Raw genomic sequence first — 26,828 nt, 5'->3', positions numbered from 1 at the left:
GGTTAGTTTCCTGTTGCTGCTATAACAAATAGCCACAAACATGGCAGCTTAAAAATACAAACTTATTATCTTACCATCTTAGAGATCAGGAGTCCAAAATGGGTCTTTTGGGGCTAAAATCAACATGTTGACAGGGCTGCATTCCTTCTGGAGGCTCGAGGGAGGCATCTGTTTCCTTGTCTTTACAGCTTCTCAAGGCCGCCCACATTCCTTGTCTCGTGGCCCCTTCCTGCATCTCTAAAGCCAGCAATAGCAGGTCACGTCCTTCTCACGCGGTTTCACTCTAACTCTTCTGCCTCCCTCTTTTGCTTATAGGACCCTCAGGATTCCGTGCCCCCCACCCTGGATAATCCAGGGTAATCTTCCCAACTGATTAGCAATCCTCCACCACATAACCTAACGTATTCACAGGTTTCAGAGACTGACATGTCGACATCTTTGGGGCAGAGAGCTTTATTCTGCCTATCACATGTAAATACTCTAATTACCCTATTCCACACAGCAGCCTAAAATGTGGCCACTATTATGGCCGTCTTACAGAGGAGGTTATGGTCACAGAGGTATTGGGTGCACTGTCCAAGTCACACAGCCAGTGGTCATAGACCTAGGGTTCTACAGGTATCCAGCTCTATGTGTGTCCTTAACCACTGTTTAACACCACTGCCAGGAAAATAGGAGCACCAGCCATCTCGAAGAAAATCAGCATGGAAACATTGATGTCCCCAGGTGAACACAGAACCTGGCTTGCCTGGGACGACCCTGGTTTGCACCTCTTGCCCTGTTTCACTCCCAGAAAGTGCCCCTGGTAGATGGTAAATGTTAGTGTCACCCTCCCAGAGCTGACAGAAATCCAGTTGTCTGTACTCTTGGTGGTTCAGGGCCCTAGTCCCCATTGCAGCCATTGTCCGTAAGTGGACACCATCTGGGACCTCTTGTGGTTGTGGGTTCTTCCTCGCTCAGAAGTGAATTTCAATCAACGACAGCTACTTAAAAAAGGACCTCTTGTTGATAAGTAGTATCTTTGGGGTGAGAAAAGGTCTTAAGACTTTTCCAACCTTCTCTAAATTCTTTCCACTGTGGCTTTCAAGGGAGCCTTTAGGGGCAGTGGCTACATGCATCCAAAGAAAAATGTGTGTGTAAAGATGGATTGCTTTTCTGGGTGGAGGAGTGCTGGTTAGTTTTTATTCACTCCTCCTCCTTTTTTTTTTTTGGATTCTCCAGACCGTTGAAAACTGTGTGTGCATTTTAAGGAACCTTTCCTACCGGCTGGCAGCAGAAACGTCTCAGGGACAGCACCTGGGCACAGATGAGCTGGACGGGCTGCTCTGTGGTGAGGCCAATGGCAAAGATGCAGAGAGCTCCGGGTGCTGGGGCAAGAAGAAGAAGAAAAAGAAATCTCAAGATCAGGTGATGTGGGGACTCGCAGCTGCATGCAATCGGCCCCTGCCCTAATCACAACATGCATGTTTCGTCTGTGTCTGCAGGTGCAGGGCTCTGCGTTTCTAACACACGGTCACATCACTAATGCGTCTGCACAGGCTTTCCGTGGGGATTTCATAGCTGAAACAGTGGAGCATTACGTGACTCCCCTCAGGTTCTGCAGCCACACCAAGATAGGAAATTTCAAAAAGGGAAGGAGCCGCTTGAGTCCAGGGCAAGCTCTAAGGTTCCAGCTCACACAGTCGAGTCAGATGCAGGCGTTGATTCTTCTGTGTCGAAGCACACATTTATTGCGGTCCTTGCGGGGGCCAGGCGGGGGCCTTGCAGGTGGTACAGTTGAACAGGATAGGTGTGGTCTAATAAGGGAAGCTGTGGAGAGAGGCGCAGAAATCCAACATGTATTGTATAGGTAGGTCATTTGGGAAATTTTGGATATGCAATCTTGCACTTATTGTTGGAAAATGGAGTAATTCACAGCCCTCCCAACAGAATGACATTAGAAGCTTGGCCTTGGGGGACAATTCCGGTTACTCCAGATAGCTGTCCGGCTGGAGAGGCCTCTTCAAAATGGAACGGCCTTTCCTCCAGCAGCTGTCGGTTGCCCTGCAGTGACGTAAAGGCCCACAGACTGTGATTCTCAGCCTTGGCAAAAACAGAACAGCCTCCAGCCCTGCCCCTCGGGAGCCTCTGGGAGGTAGAACCCCTCACCCACCAGGCCCCCAGGTAAGGGAGTAATGAGAAAAAGTGCCTGTCCTGCGGCTGCCAGAAACCCCTGCTACTGAGATCTTCCCGTCTCCTCCGGACACTGTAGTTATACCTCCAGCCTTGCCCTGGACGCTATGGTAGTATCTCCAGCTGCTGAGGGTCCTATAAGCCCAAGATCTGACTGTCCTCAGGAGTGGATGACTGAGAAAGTGGGTCAGAATCCCCAACATGCTCTCTTGCCAGGTTTTTAATTCAAAATAAATTTTCAAAAATATCTGTTTAGATCACAGCACACTATTTTCTAAACTATTTTTGGAATAGTTTAACTCTGAGTGAAGGTTAAAGGAACTATTTTATTCATGGTAAGGATTAATGGGAATATGTCCTTAAATATAATTCCTACATTTAACCTGAATGTGTCAGTGTTAGCATTTTTGTAGTTTACAGTTCTCAAGCTGTTTGTAGTCCCTGAGGCTCCAGGTCTTTCTACAGCTTCTGGATCTGTATGTTCCAGCTTAAACATGCCTATAATTTAGGAGATACAGGCTCATTGCCTCTTTGATGGTGACCTTCCACTCTGAGAAATAAATCCCCAGCCCTGCTTTTTCTCCTGTCCTGGATCAGTAAACTCTGTCTTTCATCTCCCCCTGAATTGGAGGAGCCTTTTGGGAGGATTGAGCCGTGGTTCTTAATTCTGCCTCTTAGAGCCCTCCTACCAGGGGGAATGCAGTGGTTAGCCAGCACCTGCCATGTGCCAAGTATTATACTAAGTGATGTCACACACTTCAGTTATCCTACCTGGTACTTAAGGGCGCCAAACTATTATGGGTTCTGAATATTTTTCAATATCAAATAAGTTAAAGGTGGCCTAACAAAGGTACATGGGTTCTTCTCATGGTTTCCTTTTGTGGTATTGTATACCATGGGGCCCAGTCCCTACACTGCTTTACCCTGGAAAGCAAGCTCAATAAAGTTGAAAGGAAGAAAAGCCTATGGGCAAGAATATAGTGCTTTACAGTCTGCCCTGTGATCAAAATCACCTGAATCTCACCTACAACCTAATGATTCAGAGCCTCTGGGATGGGCCCAGGCAACTTTGGAAATCAGATTTGTGGAAGTCCATTAATATGACATTAGCCTTGGCAGGCGGAATGAAAGAAAGAAAGAGAGAAAGAGAGAGGGAGGGAGGAAGAAAGAAAGAGAGAAAGAGAGAGGGAGGGAGGAAGAAAGAAAAGAAAGAAAGAAAAACTTTAAACTGAGGGTAAATTCACTCTGATTTCATGGTTTTCTCTTTAGTCTATGGCTTAGATTTTGAAGCACACCCTTCTGATGGCTTCTGTGCCTGGCCCTGGTGTCTCCTTTAGTAAGATTCTGCCCCGACACTGAACCCTTTCCCCAACTCTGCCAAGGTGTGCTCACATGGCTTGAGGTCTTTCAAATGACAGGTGAGATTAGGAGTTGATTGGGTCCAGAGAAGCCAGGGGTCAGAAGAGAACATTCATGGACATCACCCCAAGACAGAGCCCTTCGTCCAAGGTGCTTAGCTGCTTCCATGAGACCTCATGGTGAGCGATATTCCACTTCAGAATGCTGTACTTCAAACCATAATTTATGACGTCAGTGAGCTCTCTTCTAAGTTCAGTCCGCTAAAATGATGAGTAGAATCTTATGATTTTTGCCTGAAATCTAAATGAAAAGGTGTACAGTCTGTTCCATTTTTCTTCTTACAATATTCTTTTAAGGGAGAAAAAAAGAATTTCTTTAAGAAAGTTTTGCTGAAACCACCGTAAGTTAAAATACAATGGAACTTTGTTGTTTATAAAGAAGCTTCAAAGTTATTTCAACCAAATGATAGTTTTAAAAAATGTTTTCAAACTGTTCTCCTACATAATACAAAAATATTTTGAAGTGCCAGGAAATTCAGTATCAAGCTTAATGAGGATGTAAACAGATGGAGTTCTAGGTTTGCAGCTATAAAAATCGTCAGATATAATACATCCCCTGGAATCTCTACTGCTCATAAAGTCAGTCTCTTTAAAGAATAGGTAGTGATTATAGAAAGTGTATAATACAAAGTGAATTGAAGAAAGATGTATATAGATATAGATACAATGCAGATAAAACCTGGCCACTTTAGTAAAATATGTGTCACATGCAAATACAAAATATATGCATGTACAAAAAATGTTTTTTTTTTAGAAAAAGTGCAGTACATCAAAGTTGATGGAAGATAGTGACTGATTCTTCTTATGTGTATTTGTAAATTTTCTACAATGGGCATTACAATTGTAATCTTTTCAAATATTATTTTAAAATAATATTCAAAAAGGAACTAACTGACCAAGTCAGTGTTTGTTTATGCAAATGTATATGCTTTTTTCTCTTAAATTTGAGTTGCCTCAGAGAAAGGCATAAGATAAAATGAAAAGTTATCTAATCCACGGCAGATCCTTACCAGGACAGAGGAGCCAGAGATTTTATCGGGAAGCAAAAGTGATGAAAATCTAATATTGGTTTAGTGATTGACTGTTGCTGAATTCCAGAAACTTATGTTGACTTTCACCTTGGGCATTGGTATTCTGTACCTTTGGAAAATACTATACTTTGCAGGCCAGATTTAGTTATAATAAAAATCTTGGAAACTTTCTTTTAGATCCTTGATAGGGATAATTCAAGAAAACATATGATACAGAACCATCAGATGTAAGCCCCTGTGTGTGGCTGTATTGGACACTTCTATGCATCGTATTCTGGTCCAAAAGGATGTTGTTGCAAATTCATTAATTTCTGACTTTGTGCTCCGTGCCTATCTCTGAATTATAAGAAATGACTGGTTTCTCTAGTAGCTCTTTTCAATTAGACCCTCTGCCAAAGCAGTCTACATGTCATGTGCCAAGAGGCATATCTCACCCGGCACAGTCCTCACCGCCACTGGCAGGGCTTTGTGCCAGCAGCCTGGCAGAGCAGGGCAGGGTGGCAATCCGAAGATTGGGGTCCAGGGAAATAGCAGTAGACAAAATTGATTTAGCTGCTTTCCCACCCTTTGTAGAAATAAGCATTTTTGTTTGTTTTTCGATTTGGGATGTGGCCAAACTTCCTGCGATGGTGTCCGGGGAACAGTGGTGCTCAAACATGGATTAGAGGTAACAGGATACTGCTGGCTGATGGCCCGAGCAGACCTGGGCCTTCAAGACCTACTCTGTGTGAACTTGACTGTGTACAGAGAAACCCACAGAGAAAAACAGAAGTAAAACAAGCAAGATCCCCTAGAGTTCAAACATCTCTCTTCTGCTTGAATCACCTCTGAATTTTTTAGTTCACAGGGATATTTATATATCCACACGGGTGAGGATGTCAACCTATCAGAATTCAAAGGTGATTCTGATCCAGCATTTTTATATGATCAACTTCTTCTCTCTCCTGATAATCATTGTTTAGTGAGCTGGGATCAATTTAAGAGAGGTATTATTACTCTTTTTCATCTCTTTTCTAGGTTGTTGACACCAAATGCATAGATTGTGGGAAGTTTCACTTAAGATATCAGCATGATATCTTATCCACAAAAGCAATAGTATTAGGCTTCCGTGTAAAACCTTTAAGGCTCCTTAATTTCTTCCATGACTATAGACATGTCTTCGCAGAAGCTCAAGGCCTTTACCCTGCACACTTTCCCAGCCCAGCCCAGTCCAGCCTAGCCCAGCCCAGCATACCGCAGGCCATCTCCTCACTTCTGCTCACGCTGCTCTTCGGTCCAGCTTTCCCCTTCCCTTCTTCCACTCCTTGGAGAATTATCCTTCAAAACCAAGTAAAACATCACCTTCACCCTTTCAAGAGTTCTCCCAAGTAAAAAGTGAATCCTTCTCTAATCTGCACCTGCATGGTTTTATTTAAACTTCTCCTCCAGTGCTCATCACATTATCAGTCACATACAGCAGTTGATCTCCTAGAGGGAGAATTTTCTGAGGGGCAAGACTGTGTGGGTCTTCTTTCCGTCTTTGACATCTAGCCCAAGGCCCAGCACCAGCTGTGCTGAATGGCAGTCCAGCTGTGGTCCACTGGGGCCTCTAGCTCTTGCTGTGGGGTTGTTGCCAGCCGGTGGTCCCAGCCTCATCCATTGTCTTCTTGGGACACTTGGCCTCCCATGGCTGCTGTGAGCCAGGAGCACTGCATAGCCCTTCTCTTTCCATTTGTGGTTCAGGCTGTTCCTCAGCTTCTCATGGCAGTGCTGCATTTTATTACCTTCTGACTCTGTGATCACCAGCAAACCTAATGAACATTCTAGATCATGATAATCATCTGAGAACATGCAGTTCATGTCAACAAGTGTAGATGCATGTATCTCAAAGTACCCCTGGGGAAGCATTACTTTGATCACACCAGACTAAAAGATGCTTAGTTCTGAAGATGTCAGTGTGTGACATACATAAATGGGATTGGATGCCATGAAATCCCATCCCCTGAAAAGTTTCCTTGGAGTTTCAGGACTTTGTACTGGGGGCCGCCTCAAGAGACTCACACATAGCCCACAGCATCCCATAGATGCTGTTGGCCCAGAAGTGAGACTCTGAGAATAAATAGCAATCAATGTCCCAAAGCACAAAAATGAATTTTATTGCTAGTTTAAATCAGTACATTGCAGATTTGAATTTTAAACTTCCTTAAATTTTAAGTAAGTTTTTCCTTGAGATAAAATATATATTAATTATAAGTAAAAATATTATATCTATAAAAATATTTTAAATAACTTCAAAAAATTTTATAAATATTTATATTAACAAACACATGCACACATAATGTGTAAACAATATATGAGTAAAATAGCAATAAGCTACAAGAAGAAAATAATGCACACACCCCCATCATCTTCCCTTCTAGCGTGAGCCACAATAAAAATTTATACCTGGGCCTCTAATCCTTTCTGATCTCTTTCTCTCTGTATTTATGCATAGCTTTGTTTAACCTTTCAAAATACAATTATAAGATATTGGTTGGAGTGTGAGTTAAGACACATCATACCCCATCAGACAGCCAAGTTCATAGTGACTTAGAGAAGACAAGTGTATTTCCTGCTAATGTAAAAGTTGGCGCTGCTGGAGGCTCTGGTCTGAAGAATCTCTGGAGGCTCCTTAGATCTGTCATGCTCACCTCTTTAGGATGCTGCCCTCCTCCTCATGGTCCAAAGATGACTCTATATCCAGAGTCCAGGAGCAGAAATGGAGCCAAGAAGACAGAGGGGAATACCCTTTCCTCTAGAACTGCCCCCGCTAAATGTCACACACATCACTGTTGCCTACACCCTCTCCATCTGGATGGGACACATTAGCACCTGAGTTGCAGGGATGACTGGCATGTGTAGTATTTTTGTGGGGCAACCGTGACCCTAGGTGAACCTTGGGCATTCTCTTAACCAAAGGGAAAAGGGGTACAGTGGCATACTAAGGGGGTGCAGTAGGAGTTCTCTATCTCAGTAAGGAGGGATATTTTATCCTTGAAATTGTTTAGAATTGTGTGCACATGGTAATAAGAAAGACCAACTTTCATCCATTTGGCTGTTTGCAAATTCTCTGCAGACAGTGTAGCCCCCGATTACCTGCAGCCAGGTGACTGGCACACCACTGAAGGGAAGGACGGGTGTGGGTGCAGCACCCACCCTGCCTCGCTCTGCAGGCTGTTGTAGACGCTTTATCACTTGGCTCTGCATGACCTCTCTCCTTGCCAGCAAATAGTCATCTACACCAGAATATGGAAGGGCTACCAAGAACCATTGTAGGGGTCACCGTGTTGTATGAACCAGTCCCCGATGATCAGGCAATGAGGTTGCTCCCACATTTTAACTCACATAAACTGCAATAAACATCCATGTAGTTAAATCTCGCCTATATCCTTAATCACTTCTCAAACATGTAGTTTTACTTTTTTTTTTTTTTTTTTTTGCGGTACGCGGGCCTCTCGCTGTTGTGGCCTCTCCCGTTGCGGAGCACAGGCTCCGGACGCGCAGGCTCAGCGGCCATGGCTCCCGGGCCCAGCCGCTCCACGGCATGCGGGATCTTCCCGGACCGGGGCACGAACCCGTGTCCCCTGCATCGGCAGGCGGACTCTCAACCACTGCGCCACCGGGGAAGCCCTGTAGTTTTACTTTTAGAAAGAATGCTTTTAAGGCTGTGGCTACGTAGCCAAAATTTGTCTTCATCACTCTGGATGCCAGTGACGGACAGTGTGAGTACATTTTGATTCGCTTTATTACCACCTGCGGGGTCTGCCCCTTTGTGACATTCCTCATGCCTTCAAGTCCTCGTTTCCTAGTATGACAGGTTGCTTTTCTCCCTTCCCGGCAGTTTCCGTTTCCTTATTCTTTCTCGGTTGTGGCTTGATCCCGTTTCCTGTGTAACCACCTGCTGATTTCAGCGGCCGCCATTCCTCATGGCTGGTAGCCGTGTAGCCTCAGTCTGCCGTCACCTCACCGTATGCCGGGAGCTTGGTGACTCAAGACGCGCTACGTCATGCCCTCAAAGCAATAAAGCGCATGCGCCCACAAAGATCACGGCTGCACAGTTTTGTGTGGTGACTGTCCTTTGCCGCTCCCCGTGAAGGAGTGAGATGCTTCTCCTTCTTCTGCGCCTCTCATATAAAATGTATCCCGTCACCTAGAAATGCTGCTTTCCCACTTTCAGTGGGTTTACAGACTTAACGGTCACTTTTGGGTGTCTCACTTAGTTTGTGTTTACACTTTACCATTCCGTACTCACGCCATCAGTCAATAGTCTGTGTCTTACAGACTAGACCTGGGTTTCTCAACCTTGGCACTGCTGACATTTGGAGCTGCGTAATTCCCTCTTGTAGTGCTACCCTGGGCACTGTGGGATGTTTATCAGCATCACTGGCTTCTACCCAGTAGACACCAATCAATAGCACTGCTTTCCCTAGTTGTGACAACCAAAACTGTCCCCAGACATTGCCAACTGTCCCCTTGGGTGTTAAAATCACTCCAGTTGAAAACCACTGTATTAGACTGTCTTTGAGGGATGTGTCACCAAAGATATAAACAAACAAGACTACAGGACTACCTCAAGGAAGTTGGCAAGTCAGGGACAGAGTCCCTTGAAAAAGCAGGTAGTGGGGTGGGTCATAGCCCAGGTTTCCCTAGATGTGGATGAGAAGTTGGGAGCAGAAAGAATTCTAGGTGAGCATTACTAGTGTTCCAGTTGGTTCCATCAGGATGACTTGGGGAAGCGGCAGGCGAGCCCAGTGATGCAGACCAGCCTTGATAACACTCCTCTGTGGTCACAACACAGTGGCCGCCTTGTGCCAGTCTCCGGAGCTGGCAGCATCTCCCGCCTCCCTCCCGCCTTCTCCTGAGGGGTGTGCGCCCACACAGGCACGGAGGTGAGGCAGCAAGTCTCTCCCTGAATGTCTTTTGTTCTGAAGCCTTGTTTGGGAAACACCAAAGCCGATCTCACCTTTAAGACAGCTTTCTAATCTCTCAAAGGCAAAATTCCCCATATCTTTTGCAAGGAGAGCCTGGAGACACACGTACCACAAGAATACGAGTCACTGGCCGTCACCTCTGTTCTCTCTTTCCGTAGGTTCAGCCTCCCTGTAGTCGACGGCTTCTGAACAGCTCCCGGGGAAGTCAGACGCCCGAGCTACCCTTGCCTTCCAAATTCCCAAGCGTCAACACAAAAATCATTTCTCTTTTGGCTTTTGACAGTTGCTTGGAGTTTTTTTTTTTTTTTTTTTTTTTTAAAAACCATTACTTCCATTCCCTTGCCTGCCTCCTTTTCCTCCTCCCCTCCCCCCATTAGCTGAAACTGATGATGAAACACGGTCAGGGCAAAAATCAATTAGTAACTGCTGTTCAAACCAAATCAAGCAAAAAGTGGCCAACAGTGGATGGACTGTGTTTAGGTTGTGGCTTTTCAAAGTATTTAGCACTGGCTGTGGCCTAATTTACCCAAACCCTGCATGAAGGAATATTCCCTGACAGTTTCCCATTTTAGAGCCATTTTCTCTTCCTACATTCTGTGATGTGTAACTTCAGCTGGGAGGCAAGAGTGGGATTTTAAAATCAGACTGTTTTCCTGTCACTGCACATCCACTCCCTTTCCCTTGCAGTACCTCTGGCCCATTTATGTCACTGAAATCCCTTTAAAAGAAAAGTGAGCCTGCACACATGCTGACTGTCATTCTCTGTCGTTGGTAGAGAAATTTAGGCACTAGAGATGCATTCCGCTGGTGAAGTGGCCTTTTCTATTTGTGTTCCAAACATACAGCAGCAAAAGCTCTTTTCCGTACATAGACTGGAATGGCTGTGACATATGCAACAGAAGGAGCTGTGTATTTTAGCAGTGCTCCTCCCAGAATGTAAATCTTTCTTCCATGTAGGCGAGAACGTCTTGTTAGCATCTCCCTGGTACCCAGCCTGGTGCCTTGGAAGTAGAAACTGGGGTAGTTGTAAGCTCCTTCAGAGGGAGGAGCTGAAATTCCCTCGTTAATTCTTCTCATTCAGTAGGGGCTCTTATGAATGTAATAATCTTGTGAGCCACCATCCCCTAAAGAATCCATTTACACAGTCTCTTTGTAAAGTGTACAGACATCTTTACTTTCTGGGTTTTGAACTTTCTAATTTTTTTTTTTTTTTGGCGGTACCATGCAGCATGTGGGATCTTAGTTCCCCGACCAGGGATTGAACACACACCCCCTGCACTGAGAGCACACAGTCCACTGGACCTCCAGGGAAGTCCCTGAACTTTCTGATTTTTTTGTTTTGTTTTGTTTTGTTTTTGTGGTACGTGGGCCTCTCACTGCTGTGGCCTCTCCCGTTGCGGAGCACAGGCTCCGGACGCGCAGGCTCAGCAGCCATGGCTCACGGGCCCAGCCGCTCCACGGCATGTGGGGTCTTCCTGGACCGGGGCATGAACCCGTGTCCCCTGCATCGGCAGGCGGACTCTCAACCACTGTGCCACCAGGGAAGCCCGAACTTTCTGATTTTTATCCCTAAGTCAGACCTCTCTTTTTGTATAAGGAGCAAATGGCTTCCATGATTCCATCCTCAAACCAACTAAGAGAGAAATCTTTAAAATAGAATTTAAGCCCTAAGGAGAAGTAAAAGTATTAAAAGCCAGTCTAAAGAAAGGCTTTTTTTTTAAACCCACACATTGAGCCCATTCCCACAGTTGGGTGGTTTTCTTCCTAAGCAGGCATTCCTTACAGTCAGTGGCCAGTGTGTATCTCCTTCCCTGACCATGACCACATCAAAAACCACTGTGTCCAGATTTCAGCAAACCCTTGGCTTCTAACGTGGGAGCATCTTATTCTCTTCCTTTTAAAAAATGTTTGAGCACTACCTTCTTGGGGAGAGAATACATATTTTCAATTCTAACAATTTTGGATAATGAATGATATAAACTGTTCGCTTATTTGTTTTATTGATATTAGTTGTACAGTCATACCTTTAAAGCCAGTCAAGCAAAGTACTGATACATAAAAAAGAATGAAATGATGCCATTTGCAGCAACATGGATGGACCTAGAGTTTGTCATACTGAGTGAAGTAAGTCAGAGAAAGACCAGTATCACATGATATTGCTTATATGTGGAATCTTAAAAAATGATACAAATGAACTTATTTACAAAACAGAAATAGACTCACAGACATAGAAAACAAACTTATGGTTACCAAAGGGGTAAGGAGGAGAGGGATGAATTAGGAGTATGGGATTGACAGATTCCAACTATCAATACTACACGTAAAATAGCTAAGCAATAAGGATTTACTATATAACACAGGGAACCATGTTCAATATCTTGTAATAACCTATAATGGAAAATAGTCTGATAAATATACATATATATATATAAATGAACATATATATATATATATATATATATATATATATATATACACATATAACTGAAAAACAAAAGTGTTGATAATATGTTAGTGAATGTGGTGCTACTTGGGAGGACAAGTCAGTCTATTGGTTTGTTCTGTGATCTACTGTCAGCATAATCCTGCCTTACTCACTCCTTCTTTGCTGCCAGCCTGTCCCCAAAAGAGTTTCCAGGGCAGGACAGCCAGGGTGTAGCTGGAGGGTCCTCGTAACACTGACACCAAACTTTCTTAGTGCTTACTGTGACTACTGTCTTGCTCAGCTCGGGCTGCTGTACCAAAATGCCCTAGACCAGATGGCTTACATAACAGACATTTCTTTCTCACAGTTTTGGAGGCTGGAGGTCCAAGGGGCCAGCAGATTCGGTGTCTATTGAGAGCCCCTTTCCTGATTCACAGATGGCCATCTTCTTGCTGTGTCCTTACATGGCAGAAAGAGAAAGCTCTGGTCCCTTCATCTTTTTATCAGGATACTAATCCTGTCATAGGGGCCCCACCCTCATGACCTCATCTAAACCCAATTACCTCCCAAAGGCCTCGCCTTTAAATACCATCACATTAAGGGTTAGGCTTTAACATATGAATTTGGGTGGGACACCAATATCAATCCAAAGGTTTTGTTTTTTGTTTTTTTAAATTTATTTTTGGATGTGTTGGGTCTTCGTTGCTGCACGTGGGCTCTCTCTAGTTGTGGCGAGCAGGGACTACTCTTCATGGTGATGCATGTGCTTCTCATTGTGGTGGCTTCTCTTGTTGCGGAGCATGGGCTCTAGGTGTGCGGGCTTCAGTATTTGTGGCTCACGGGCTCTAGAGCACAGGCTCAATAGTGGGGCGCATGGGCTTAGTTGCTCCTCGGCATGTGGGATCTTCCCGGACCAGGGCTCGAACCTGTGTCCCCTGCATTGGCAGGCGGATTCTTAACCACTGCACCACCAGGGAAGTCCCAATCCAAAGTATTATCTGTTGAAAAAAATCTAAAATACTGTTATAACCCACTCAATCCTTAATTTCTTAAACTCAAAGTATATTTGTAAATTCTCAATTCCTATAAATAAGACAATGAATAAGAGGAGCTTTAATGCTAGAGATTATCAGGGTTTTTTCCTATTTAATAACATGAATGACCTGCATAAAGTATAATTTGAGCATTTAAGTACTAACTTTAAGAATCAAGAACAGCTAGAACTTTTGCAAGTTTTATTCGTTAAAATATAACAGATAAAATTTTAAATGTGCCTAAAATTAAGGAACATTTATTTAACTCTCAAGCCTAAGGAGTAAAACTATGAGGAGGAAGGGATATTTTCACTCAACATTTCCCCTGTGCTGGAAGAAAACTTTTTAAAACCACAAATGCCTTTCTCCTTTTTCTTTTGCTTTCCCTTTGTCTAATTTCTGTTTGATTTTTAAATTTAAACCTGATAAATGAAGACATATAAACACACACACACACTTGTGTGTGTGTGTGTGTGTGTGTTTATATGTCACAACTTGGCAATAATTCAGCCAATATAATCAAAAAATACTCTGCTAGCTTTGTCCCTGTTGGTTTCCTGGAAATACTTTGTTGGTTGTGCCTTGTCTCTATTACATAGAAAGTTCTCCCTCCTGACCTGAAAACATTTTGCTTCTTTATATATTATTTTCATATTTCAAGTTCTTAGAAAAATTTTGGTAATATGCCCTCAAGGTACAGTCAAAAACAAATATAGTTTGCATAAGGCTTATTTATAAATTTAAGTTCTGTGTTCTTAGGACTAAATAGCTGTGTGATCAGTGTTTTGACTGTGTTAAAGATTTAGCCACTGTTTGCCTTCAAGCCATGTGGCAGTTTTGAAAAATTTTAGGATAAATTCATCTTGTATTTAAATTTATAAATAATGGGTTTCCATTTTTTTGGTAAAAGAGTTGCATATCCCTTGATTTCTCGTGGATCCTCACTCTAGAAGAAGGTTGGCATTTAACGTTTTCACATGCAGAACTGTTTCACAACTTCAGTCTGATCCTGACGTCACCATTGCCCTGTAGTCCTGTTGGTATTGATTGACTAGGCGACATGACTTCAGGTGTGTTAGCACAACTTTTAAAGAAGACTTCCGGTTTTTTATAGGTGATGAAAATCTATTTTTTAATGGACAGTTGATAGATACTTCTTTCCCTATTAACTCAATAAAAGTTTGAATAAAGTACCCAGATGAAGGCAGGATACACTGACTGCCTTTGAAATAGTTCTTTATCTTCTGTGTCGATGTGCCAGGGTGCCATCAGCGTTCTGAAATAGCAGAGAATCCCCTTTGAACTTCTTTTGTTGCTGTCAAAGGCTATCCATATTCACATCAGTTTTCCTTTTATTTCCTTCAGATTCTCTCTGTAGCCACTAAGAAAGGATTGTAATAAAAGGTATTTAAGAGCTACATAGATCACATGTCAGAACAGAAGAAAATTGTCTACTGATTTAGCCATTTATCCTGTTTTATTTGCATAGAAGTTAGAAAAAAAGAACCAGATGAAACCCAGCAAATGATAACACAGCTTTTTTTTTTTACTCTTTTTACAGTTTGTCTGTCACATGTTGTAATGAGCGTGCAAATAAAATGTCTCTATACCTCACGCTGTTATGTTGGCTCTTACATGAGAGGGAAATTCCATCCATGTTGAGCTCTAAATCTTTATATGAAATCTAAATCTTTATATGGAAATGATAGCTTAAAAGTATTAAGGAGATAACAAAATGAAAAAAATAAAGAAAGAATTTAGCATTTCCTGTTGCACTAGCTAGCCGAGAGATTCAATACCCCCAGCTGGTTTCCTATGAGAAGACAATATCACTCCTGTTTCATCATCAAAGTCATCAAATCTACAAAAGGGCTGTTCTCTTACCCTAGTGCTCTCTTTCTATCTGGTGCAGTGAGCCAGTCTCAAATAATGAAGCAGGAACAATGTGACAAGTCTGGTTCACTTTCAATTTTGTTTTGTTATGTATTTAAAAGAGATGGACTGGTTTTATTGATAGGCTGTGTACAGGTGCAAAGTCTGCTTTGAAGGGTTTAGAAGTGGCTTTGGTTGAAAGAACAGGAAGCTCCGCACCTTGAGTGTCCTTGTTATAAAGTGGAGATAGAGTGACACTCTGAATGAAAATGACCTTTAATGGGATGGCCGTCACCCGTCGATGGGATGTCATTCATCTCTGAGCTTTAGCCTTGAACTGAGTTAAGCTGTATCATAATTGAGAAAAAGAAGGCATGACTTTCTAATTTTTCTTTTGGAAAATAAGTGATAGATTCTTGAAATTGTTTGTAACTGTTAAACAACTTTTCATTATTTCTATCAACACTTCTATTTTTGTTGCGAGGATAGGATGTAAGCTATATTTTCTTCCAGGTAAATTTTCAGAAATAAGGAACTTACTTACACAGCTTCTGAAATACAATTTTTTTTTCATAGGTATACATACACATATATGGACACAGGTGCACATACATGTATGTACATAAAATATCTGTGAGAAAGCTTAGTATTGATATATATGTCTTTTAGATTATGTTTTAAGCAATCATTAATAAAGCCAAATAAGCAGTTAAATAACTTAATATTCCCACTGTGATACTATAAAATAATTCTTTTGTTTTACTATGATTTTTCTCAAAAATGAATATGGGAGTATTTTTTCTACACTTATTACTTTATTTCTACCCTCATTATACTCACTGCCTTTATTTTTAATGAAAGAAATAGGCTATGTGTGATCAAAGATCAGAATCATTATTGGAACATTTAATATTTTTAAAATTATAAGGATAACAAAACAGAAAATTAGAAAGGTAGAAAAAAATGAGAGACACTTTATTAATAAATTTTTATTATCATTACATTTTTTACTATACATTTTTGAACACAAACCCAATATTACTTTTCATCCTGCTTTGTTTATTTAACTTTTATCATAAACATTTGTCCAAATTGCTACATGATCTTCATAGCTATCATTTTTAGGACTCTACTGATTTGTGCATATAATCCATAATTTAAAATGTATATGTAATTAAATTTTAGTTACATATTCTGTTATTTGTTAGATTCAATCCAAAGCAAACATCAGAATTTCTATAAGATCAAAATTTGCTTATAGCTCACGTCAATGTATATAATAAACCGTAACAATTTTCTCTCTTTTGTCCATTCTGTCATTTGTTTGATGCCCATAGGTGCAATGACAGAATATGTAGTTTACAAGTGATATAGGAATTTATCACAATTAACACTTATGTATAAGAAGTGAGGGCATTTGATAGTTACTAACTACTGTGCTATGCCTATAGTATGCTTACTGTAAAGTATGGTGCCTTGATGTTTAGCTTTCTTCCACCCTGACCGATTAAAATTAACCCATCTCTTCTCCTTCCTTCCTGTAGCAGTGTGCTAGAACTGTTCTCAGAGGGCTTAGCCATTCTGCTGCCAGTTACATTCACTTATGTACATGCTCCTACCCCCTCCACCCTCCATCATAAGCTCTCGGTGGGCAGGAATGGCTCTCCCATTTTTGGTGGTCCTTGGACTGTTGATGCAGTATCCTACCTACAGTAGATGCACACCAAATGTCATGACACCCTGCTTTTGTTTTTGTCTTTGATGTTTGCCGAAGGCAATACTGGGAAGTGTAAAGATGTTGAAGATGTTTACTCTCTCATTTCTCTTCCACCAGTGGGATGGAGTAGGACCTCTTCCAGACTGTGCAGAACCACCAAAAGGGATCCAGATGCTGTGGCACCCATCCATAGTCAAACCCTACCTCACACTGCTCTCTGAGTGCTCAAATGCAGACACGCTGGAAGGGGCGGCAGGCGCCCTGCAGAACTTGGCTGCAGGGAGCTGGAAGGTATGATGAGTTTGTTACAATAAGAAAGAAATCTGGAATGATGAGAAGGTCCTTAGGAAATATGAGAAGTCCAAATTTGAGAAGTGCAATTCTAATAAAGTTTCTAAGGATATTAGAGAAAGACCAGTTCCATTGAACTGTTGGACTTAGAAAGGTATTTCTTTTAAAAATTCTTCTTAAGGGCTCAGGGGTCGTTGAAGATCGCTACAAAACACAGAGGAATAGATGTAAGTATAGTCATTGAAGATGCTGTGAATGCTTTCCATTATATTTGCGTAACTGAGCTACTTCATTTTCAGGGGAGACTGACATGTTGAGACTTTTCAAAGCACTGTCATTGACAGTTAAGGGAGCTGATACCCAAACATGTCATATGAAAACCACAGTGAATCCTGTAATGTTGCAGCTGGTCATGTCCCCAAAGGAAAAGAACCTCTTGCATTTTTAAATTACGGGATTACAGAGGAAAATAGTTATCTTTGGCAAAAGGTTACAGTAAAGCAACTGTATGATTGGAAAAGAGATTAGGGGGATCTTTTTCTCTGGGTCTTTACAAATACACACTGTTCCAGGTCGGTTCTCACCAAAAATTTTTCATGACCTACTTTGTGGGTAGAAACGGATTCATGATAGCAAAGAATTCTTGAGTTTGGTCACTAATAGTTACATGGGCTAACTTGCCTTATTGCACAAAAGAGTGTAACCTCTTAGAAGAACTGAGGGCATGTAGGGAAAATATCAAGACCTCTACCTTCAATTCCTCATTCATTTAATATCAATGCCTGGGGTTTGGGATATCCATAAATCAATCTTTTCTTTACCATTCATTTTCTTCAAAACAATATTAATATAGACACATAGCTACAGATAACTCTCAGAAGCTCAGTACCATGGGTACCACACGTATTGGCTTCAGTGTCATGTAATAATACATTCCCTTATTATTATACCTTCCAATACCTGCCTCTCGTCACTTCTCTCTCTGCCATCTTCCTTTCCATGGCTACAGTGTCAGCTGGAGCATTTTCTTTCTTGGATGTGACATCTCAGCTCTTGGGACCCAGCCCCTGATGATACTTCCCAGGAGCTGGCTACTTACTCAATCATGGCAGGCTCACCTCTTCTCTTGAGAGTCTTAAGAATGAGCATAATTATCCCTTTCCCTCCCTGTCCATAAGGCATCACTAATGTTGTACCTTAGGAATTCAGTTTGGAATGGGCTTGAGGTGAACTTGTCTCTTGCTTTCAACCAGAGAAAAGCTTCAAAAGTAGAGTCTCACCAAGAAGAATGCCAGAATATAGCCTTGCATAAGTAGGAAAGAGATAGTAATGGAAGTCACTTCCTTGAACTTGCCCTTAGCATTAACTTCACTCTAAAGTTAGGAGGCTTCAACTCAGATCACAATTCAAACCTAGGCTCTAACTTTTCTAAGCTTTGTGGTCCTGGGAAAATTAAAGCACCTCAGTGTTTCTCAGATGCGTCGTCTTTAAGCAGAGGAGATCATGGTGGCTTCACCCCACATCATGCAGATCAGTCGCAACACTAGATGAAAAGAGGCAGGATGTCATAGGCTAAGGGGTTGTCACTGTATATACCCAAGAACACTAAGTTGCTGCAAGTCCCCACCCAGCTCCCTGGCCTTGGAGGATGGATTAGAAGGGGATGGGAAGAGAAGCTCTGGGTTCCAGGCCTGAGTCTGCCCTGAAATGCAAAGCCATCTAGATGGTGGCAAATCAAGTTTGCCATCTCTTGATTTTTTTTAATGAATTATTGCTTTACTTGAGAAACACTTAGGTTTTTATAAGAACAAGTTAAAAATGGAGAAATGTCTTTGAGCTCTAGAGGATTTTGAATGTAAGACTTCCACCTTTGCTTTAAAAGTTAAACTCTATGTTCCATGTGCTGAAAAAGTTAACTGGAAACATGGAAAATTTATAAAGATACAAATAAAACTTCTGGAGTTGAAAACAATATCTGGAATGAAAAATACATGGAGTGGGATCAACAGCGGATTAGACATTGCAGAAAAGATTAGTGAACTGAAAGATAGCAACTGGAAAGTATACAAAATGAAACAGAGGAAAAAGGAAAAAAAAATTGACAGTACATCAGTGACCTTCAAGTGGCCTGATGTATGTGTAAATGGAGAACCAAACAAAACAAGAGAGAAAGGAGGAAGAGAACAGAAAAAACTATTTGAAGAAATAATGGTTGAAAACTTTCCAAATTTACTGAAAACTGCAAGCTCACACATCTAAGCAACTCAAGAAACTCTAAGAGAAACATGAAAAGTTATACCAAGTTACATTATAATCAAGTTGCTCAAAATCAGTAGTAAAGAGATCATCTTAAAAGCAGCCAGAGAAAAATGACATGTTACATACCAAGACTGTACCACATCTCAACACCACATTCAAGGATCAGTGTCACCAATCATTCATTTATTCATGTGAGTCCTTGTTGAGTTACTAAGAATATCCTCTAGAAGACAATCTGGTCTATAAGGCTTCTAAGGGCAGAAATCCATTCCATTTATTTCTTTGTACCCCACTGCTCAGTCCTATGCTTGGCTGAGCACTAATGCTCAAACACAAACTTTTAACTGAACTCGTGTCTATGTCCAGATGTCTTTCTTGTGGACAGCTGTCTTTTATATTTATAAACATCTATCGGTCACTAAGCAGTTAATAGCACATATTGTGGCCAGACCATCTTCAAATGGTCACACTTTATGATTCTTTATTTGGTCCTTCGATTCAGATGGGAATATGTAGTCAGTACAATCTAAAATTGATAGAAAGGAGGAGTTTTGGGAGAACTATTTTCATTCCAGTTTCCAGACTCATCAGTGCTTTTCAGGATGCAGATTTTGATATCATTGCCCAGTTCCGCAATTCCTGCTGCAGTGTTGGACTTATGGTTTAAATGGGTAATTAAAGACACAGGCTCTGTATCTAAAGGTAGCCAGGTCAGCTGGGCAAGCTGCTGAGATATGTCTGGGTCTTTAGGTGTTTAGAGTAATAAAACAATAAGTTTATAGTTTATACTACTTTATACTAATTTATTTTATACTGATTTATACTATTTTGATATTCAAATATTCTCTCCTACTTTGGGTTATATAATGAGAATTATGGAAGAAGTCTGATAAAAATTCTCAGTATTTTCTAGCAATAACATCTTGCTGACTGTTTTCATTTCATAACCCTGAACATTACTTCAGCACAGTTATCCCCAGTATGACATTTATCCCCACATATCCAGATGCACTGATTTGGTAAATTTTTCCATTACTAATAGAGACCACTGAGAAAGAGGCAGAATGTTCTGGAACAGCTGAAATCAACATCACAAAAGCTGTTCTGTACTTTAGACAAAGTTTAACAACTATGACTCTCGGATTTCCCAGCCCTCATCAGATTTCAAGCAACAAATTAAAAAATACAAGGAGTAACTCTTGTAAGCAGGCACACAGATCTGCCTTAAGAAGGTACAGTAGATACCCTGACAGCAAAGTGAAAAGATAGAAGAGTTAGAAGAAGTAAATACAAAGATGCAAGAAAGAAAAAAATGTCAGAGGCCATTCAAGGTTTCAGCTGTTTCATTTATTCTAATCGTGGATGGTCATAATGCTGACCCTCTGTTATCAGAAAATGTTTAATTATTACTAGTAACTTTAGAAGACAGAAAGCATTTTAGAAAGACTTTTATCCCAATGGTTAAGTAGAATTTTGAGTCTCAGGATGTCAACCTTACTTATAGGAAACACTGGCTTCCCTGATAACTCTAGACAAATTGGATAGTCCTCAAGCAGGGTAAAGGGTCGTTAGGACATATTTGTGCATAGTTATAAATATACATACTTATATAAGAATTTTCTTATCAAAATACAAATACATAAGTATGCATAAAGGTCAATCATGTTATCATCATCTTTTGTAATAATTTATTAATATACCGTATTAAATGGTAAGGAAATATGTGGGAAGGGAAGACAGATAATCTATAGGAATGATTTGAGAAGATTGTCATTAAGCCAAACACTGATAAATAGTTACAGTTTTTTAAAGATCGAGAATAAATTGTACCAAAACCAAACAAAGAAATCCTTACTTTAAAAAAGCTTGATTTAAGTAAAAAAAATAAATAAATAATACTGAGCAATTAAAAGATTGACTGAAGACACAGAAACAGCATCAAATTTCATGCAGACAGCATTACCATCTAAAAGCTAGGGTTCTAAGAATGTGTTTTTATAGCAACTGTTGAAATTTAGTGGCGTTTTTTAAAGTGTCCTTAACGTTTATGGCCCAAACAAAAGCAGAAATGTGAAGGTAAAACACCAGAATTTTGCATGGAGAGAGCTTTTTATAGACCTCATCATCTGAAACAATAACTTCTCTTTATGGGGAGATCGTGCACACTCTTTTTCTGTGACAAATTGACTAGCAAGCTAGATCTTCATGATGGTCCAAATACTTTTTAAACTTTAAAACACTCATTACTTGGTTTACAAGCATCAGAAAAACATAATGGCAGAAGCAAGTGAAGTGTTTTTATTAGCTAACATGGACTTCGGTTACGTTTTTCTCATTTACAGTGAAATGATTTTGTTTGTCACAGAATATTAAAACAGCCAGTTATAGTAGTTTGAGGAGTTCCAAAATGTGAATGAATGCTCTTTCAACTCCCATTTATGGCTTATTTTTATTGTAACTGAACTCTCTGAAAACTCAGAATTAGAACTGTAGAAATATATCTGTACTTGCTATTAAGTCAAACATTTTAGATATCTTTGTATGGTCAGTTTTCTCCCTAAAATGTGACTATTCTCAGAGAGTCTATTAGTTGTCCATTTATGTTTAAAGTAAGATGGAATAAAGAGAAACTTGGATATTAATCTGTTAATATTTAATGAAGTAACATGATAGCAATGCAGCTTTACTGAGAAGGAAACAGAATCTCTGGCCATGTGGCACAAATTAATAAAAAATAAGAGAACTGGGAAATTTGAGACTTGTTCCTAAGGACAGGGGCAATGCTTTGAAGGCATTGAATTTAGTGTAGCTTAGCAATTAGTGTATCATTAAAAGTAAACCAGGACAGATGAGTGGAGTGCAAGAAATAAAAGTATAAATCATGGTTTAACATCTAAGACAAAGGTCTTTGTCCTAGTTAGCAGTGTGATGTAAAGCATAAGGTTTAAATGAAAAGAAACAGGGTGGTGAAAGATCATGATGAAAATGGGACATGAAGCATCATGCCTAATGGGTTAGAAATGGGGCCAAAATAAACACAGAGGTTATCTCAGGACTCGGCCCAATCAGCAGGCTCCTAGAGACAACACATTGAGTTGGGCCTGATGCCCAGCCTGAGGCAGAATGAGGATGGGCCCAACCTCAGGAGGAGATGGAGAGGAGCCAGGGTCACCACCAGGTCATTGGTTCTAATCACACAATATTCAGTGGTTTCTTCTAAGACGCCAGTAAGTAGTACTGATCCCGAGGGCTGCACCTGTATTAGAAATGCCACATGCATCCAAGCTGACTAGAGAGTAAACCCGGTTTTGGATAGTTTGGCTCTACTTTCACCATCGTCATTGAATAACAAAGTGCTAAGTTACAGAATTACATTCAGAAACTGTAGAAACAGCTAAAGCTGAGGGATTTCCACTTCCACCCAAGATGCCAAGATGGAGCACCAAGTTCCTTTAAGTAGTAATAATAACAACCACAACAGCAACAAACCAGAGAAATATATGAAACAGTGGCTGTTATAACACTAAGCATTAGTCAATGAAGAAACTGATCTCTGAGAAACAGGAAATAAACAAGGTGAGCCCTATGATTGTCCCAACTCACTGTCTTGAGAGAGTTTCCAGACCACAGCACAAAGATTAGGAACACAGGAGGAGCTCAGCAGACTCTCTGAGCTAAGGAGATGGAACTGAGTATCTAGGGAGACCAAGGTGACTAGAGCTCATAAGACAGAGCACCAAAGAGGAGAAAGCCACACATAGAAAGAACCCTAGAAATATGCAGAGGATTCCCCTCAAATATTCAGCAGAGATCTCTCAGTGCATGCATGTGAGAGAAATACCCAAGGCTGAAGAAACAACCTCCTGAAATGATTAGACAGAATGAAACTTGGCATTTACACAGGAATGGGCATAATGTGCATTTCCAAGAGCCAGACAGGAAATCCTCATAATTCATGGATCACTGGGAAGAATACGCTCAGGGTCTTGCCTCAGTATTGAGGTATAATTAGCCCTGGACTAAATATGCTCTAGTCTTTCCTATCAAATCTTAAAAGAAAGACCCAGAAGAATCAATAGTTTCCAAGTAAATTAACTGCATCCTTGAATAAAGTTTAAAAATACCTATAGGAATACAAAAATATCCAACACCCATTGCATTAAAATTAATAATGTCTGGCATCCAATTGAAAATAACCCTACAAGCAAATAAACAGGAAAATGTGATTCATAATGAGGAGAAAAATCAACCGTACAAAACCAATTCAGAGCCAACAAAGATGTTAAAAATAGCAGGCAAGCAGTTATTGTAACTCTACTACATGTGTTCAAAAAGTTCATTAGAGTCGTGGAAAATATATAAAAGGCCCAAATAAAATGTCTAGAGTTGAAAATAAACTGTCTGAAATGAAAAAAAAAAAAAAACACATGGAATGGGATTAACAGCAGGTTAGACATTGCTGAAGAAAGATTAATGAGTTTAAAGATGGCAGTGGAAACTATACAAGGTGAAATGCAGAGAGATTAAAAAAACCCTTCACAGATCATCAGTGAGCCTCAAGTGGCCTAATATATGTGCCATTAGAATTCCCAGAGGAGAGCAGAGAGAAAGGAGAAAGAAAACAGAAAAATATATTTGAAGAAATAACGGTTGAAAATCTTCCAAATGGTTCCAAATTTTTCAAATTTAATGAAAACCACAAACTCACATATCCAAGCACCTCAAGGAACCCCAAGCCCAAGAAACATGATGAAACTATACCAAGGTGCTTCATAAACAAATGGCTCAAAATCAGTAATAAAGAGAAAATCTTAAAAGCAACCAGAGGACAAAAGATATGTTCCATACAAAAATAAGGATGACAGCTGATTTTTCACCAGCAATTATGTTAGTGAGAAGACAGTGAGGCAGCATCTTTAAACCTCTTGGGCCTAATAATGTATAAAGTTGATTTTGGTTTGGTATCTAGCAGGTACAACCTGTTTCTATAGGAAATTCCCAGGATTCCTAGAGCAGCTGTAAAACTGTCTGTAGAAGAAATCCTTTCTGAGCCCAGTTTAAGACATGGGCTACCCTGGAATCCGGCATGGTTAATTACCTGAGCAGTGGGGACACAGAGGAATTCTAATGTGGAAACTTCATTTTAACTGTCCCTGCATGATCAGAGCTGTGGTGGCCCAGGACATGCCACTCAGTATTGTGTTCCTCCAGCACTGAGGGCAGGCAAATATTCAGAAGCCCTGCATCAAAAGTTCTGTTCCCACACACAGAATTGAGGGATGAGTTTGGCTTTAGGAGAGACTCCCAAAGAAATATACAATCTCTTCAAACCCTGATTACACTTTTGTGGAAGTGGATGGAACTTGCAGATCCAACTAATTGCAGTGGCTTTGATCCTTTCTATCTAGTGCCTTTCAGTGGAGAATGCTGTTCTTAAGTAATACACATGTGGTACTAGAAATCAACCTGACATTTTCGTTCACCAGTTAAACGTTTTTATTCCCCAGCTGTGAGCCAGTAATTAGAAGACAGATGACATAAAGCGATGAATGTGACTTGGTAACTTCCCTCAGGTACTGGTAATAAACATGTAAACAAAAAGGCCAGAAAAAACATGATAGATGCTATAATAGGAGTATATACACAAGGGTGTATACATACATATATATACACACACACATATATATATACACACACACATATATACACACACACACAGGGCACAAGGGTGTCCCAGGGGTCATCTTTACAAGGAAGAGGTCAGGGATGAGGAACCCCACTTCCAACATCACTAGTTAAAACCTAGGGTTAGGAGTCAAGGATTACAGTTCATTTTAACACACCAGCACATCTCATTAGTTAGAGAAATTCTAGCTGCTGTAACAAAGAGACCCTCAAATATGCCAGGGCTCAAATGATATGGGAGGTAGAAGCTATTTTCTCTGGTGTAACAGGTAAGGGAAGGTGCATGAGGAGGGAAGCTCCACTCCATGAATTATTTCACCCAGGCTGACAGCTGTTCTGCCATCTTCAAGGTGTGGTAAAGATGTGATCTTCCAAGGCTACTCTTAGGGTCATCATCCGCTAGTGAGAAGCAGAAAGAGAGTGCAGACCAACAACCAGAAATGTTCTCTTTTGAAAGTCACCTGGAGCCCTCATTTTGCCTAATGCAAAAAAGGAAAAAAAGAAAAAAATAACATAATCTAGACACTTCTAGCAAACTCAATCAAATTCATCTATTTCCCAGTCCCCCAAGGTTTAACACTTGGCCACATTTATGCTTGTCTGCCTTCATCTTCTCCTGCCCCCCTGTGGTTGCTGCTAAACTTGGGGGTCATACAGGCATTCGTATCCCTGTGGGGGATGGAGATTGGGTATTCATTTCCGTCTGGAATCATTTCTCTCCTATGCTGCCTCTTGCCCAGGACAAGCCTCCTTGTCCTATTGGTTTCCCAGCTGGGACAGGGCAATTGGAGATTAGACCGTTTCTGGTCCAAGGTGCTCTCCTGGCCCACACCTGCCTTCCCCACTGTTGAGCTTCCTTGAGATGCAGACACAGTCCACGCCTGCCATTCTGATGCATCCCAACCTCCTGGCCAACTAACCCTTCTGCAGCCCTGGATCCTTAGCCTTTTTCCCTGGCTAACGTACACAGCCCACCCACTCAAGACCACAGAAACACTCAGGGGCTACCCCGTGCCACACTGGGGCCACAGGAACCCTCTTCTGCCCAGCAAGTCCTGTTGCCATTCCTACTGTGTGGCCCCTGCTCCGTGATGGTTCATGGCGGGACTTCCTGAGTCTTGTGCAACCAGCACTGAGGTCCAGGAAGGACAACAGAGTTTCTGTCGACTTTCTGCTCTTCTATCTCCCAGGGGGTTTTATCACCAGCCTCTCACACACTGAGGAGGACCTATCCAGGGACACTTCAGGTGGCAGCCCCCAAAGACACTTTTACATCTCTTGCTTCCTCCCCAACCTGGATCCTTTCTCTCCCCTGCTAGGAAACTCTGTGTGGGATCCGAGGAGGGGTCATAATATTTTCTGTCTATTCTCATTCCCTTTCAAGTCTATCTCATCTTTCACCGGCATCTGTGCTTTCTACCCTTAAACACTAACTGTCTGCTGCTTTGTTACCTGTCCCGTCCTGACATCACCTCATTGGACCAAATCGTGGTGGAGCCTCTGCCATGGGCAAGGAGGAGAAGAACCAGCATTTATTATTTCAAACTGTTGTCCCATCACATGCAAAGAGAAGACATCCTTTCCTGACACAAGGCCTTTCTCATTGTCGTTCCAATTATACGTGACTACTTTTCTCAGATTTGCTCAATCCTGGCAGGTAGTTCTCAAGAACAGATTGAAACGTCCAGGAGCTCCATTGACAGTACTAGAAGGCTCTTTAACTCGGGAGTTTAGAGGAGTGCCAGATGGGTTATTGGAAGACTAAAATAATAACATGAGTTGTTATACCAAAGTGAACTGGTGAATTTGTAAGGGATCAGATCAACTGTGAGTGCAGATTGTCTAACTTATCCTGTGTTTCTGAGAAGCACATGAGAGTGGTGGTCAGTCACACCAACTCTGGGGCACTGCTCCCTGGGTTCAAGACCTGGCTGAGCATCTACAATGTGTGACCTTTCCTCATCTGTCTAATGCG

The 26,828-nt window shown here is 41.2% G+C and overlaps 1 protein-coding gene across 2 annotated transcripts in view; it reads left to right on the top strand.

Annotated features, from left to right (window-relative positions):
- CTNND2 (catenin delta 2) overlaps window positions 1–26,828 on the top strand; it is a gene marked incomplete at its 5' end in the record, with an annotated part of 962,722 nt that overhangs the window by 823,931 nt on the left and 111,963 nt on the right. For both annotated transcript variants that reach the window (XM_081231805.1, XM_081231804.1), the window contains 2 exons: window positions 1,222–1,407; window positions 16,736–16,909. In XM_081231805.1, the coding sequence (XP_081087931.1) occupies window positions 1,222–1,407; window positions 16,736–16,909 (360 nt within the window). The remainder of the gene's footprint in view (window positions 1–1,221; window positions 1,408–16,735; window positions 16,910–26,828) is intronic.

Source organism: Mesoplodon bidens, assembly GCF_964165515.1.
Source record: "Mesoplodon bidens genome assembly, chromosome: 4".
In the NCBI taxonomy this organism is placed as follows: domain Eukaryota; kingdom Metazoa; phylum Chordata; class Mammalia; order Artiodactyla; family Ziphiidae; genus Mesoplodon; species Mesoplodon bidens.
The sequence above is the reverse complement of the archived record's forward strand: the minus strand, read 5'-3'. Positions and strand labels throughout refer to the sequence as shown.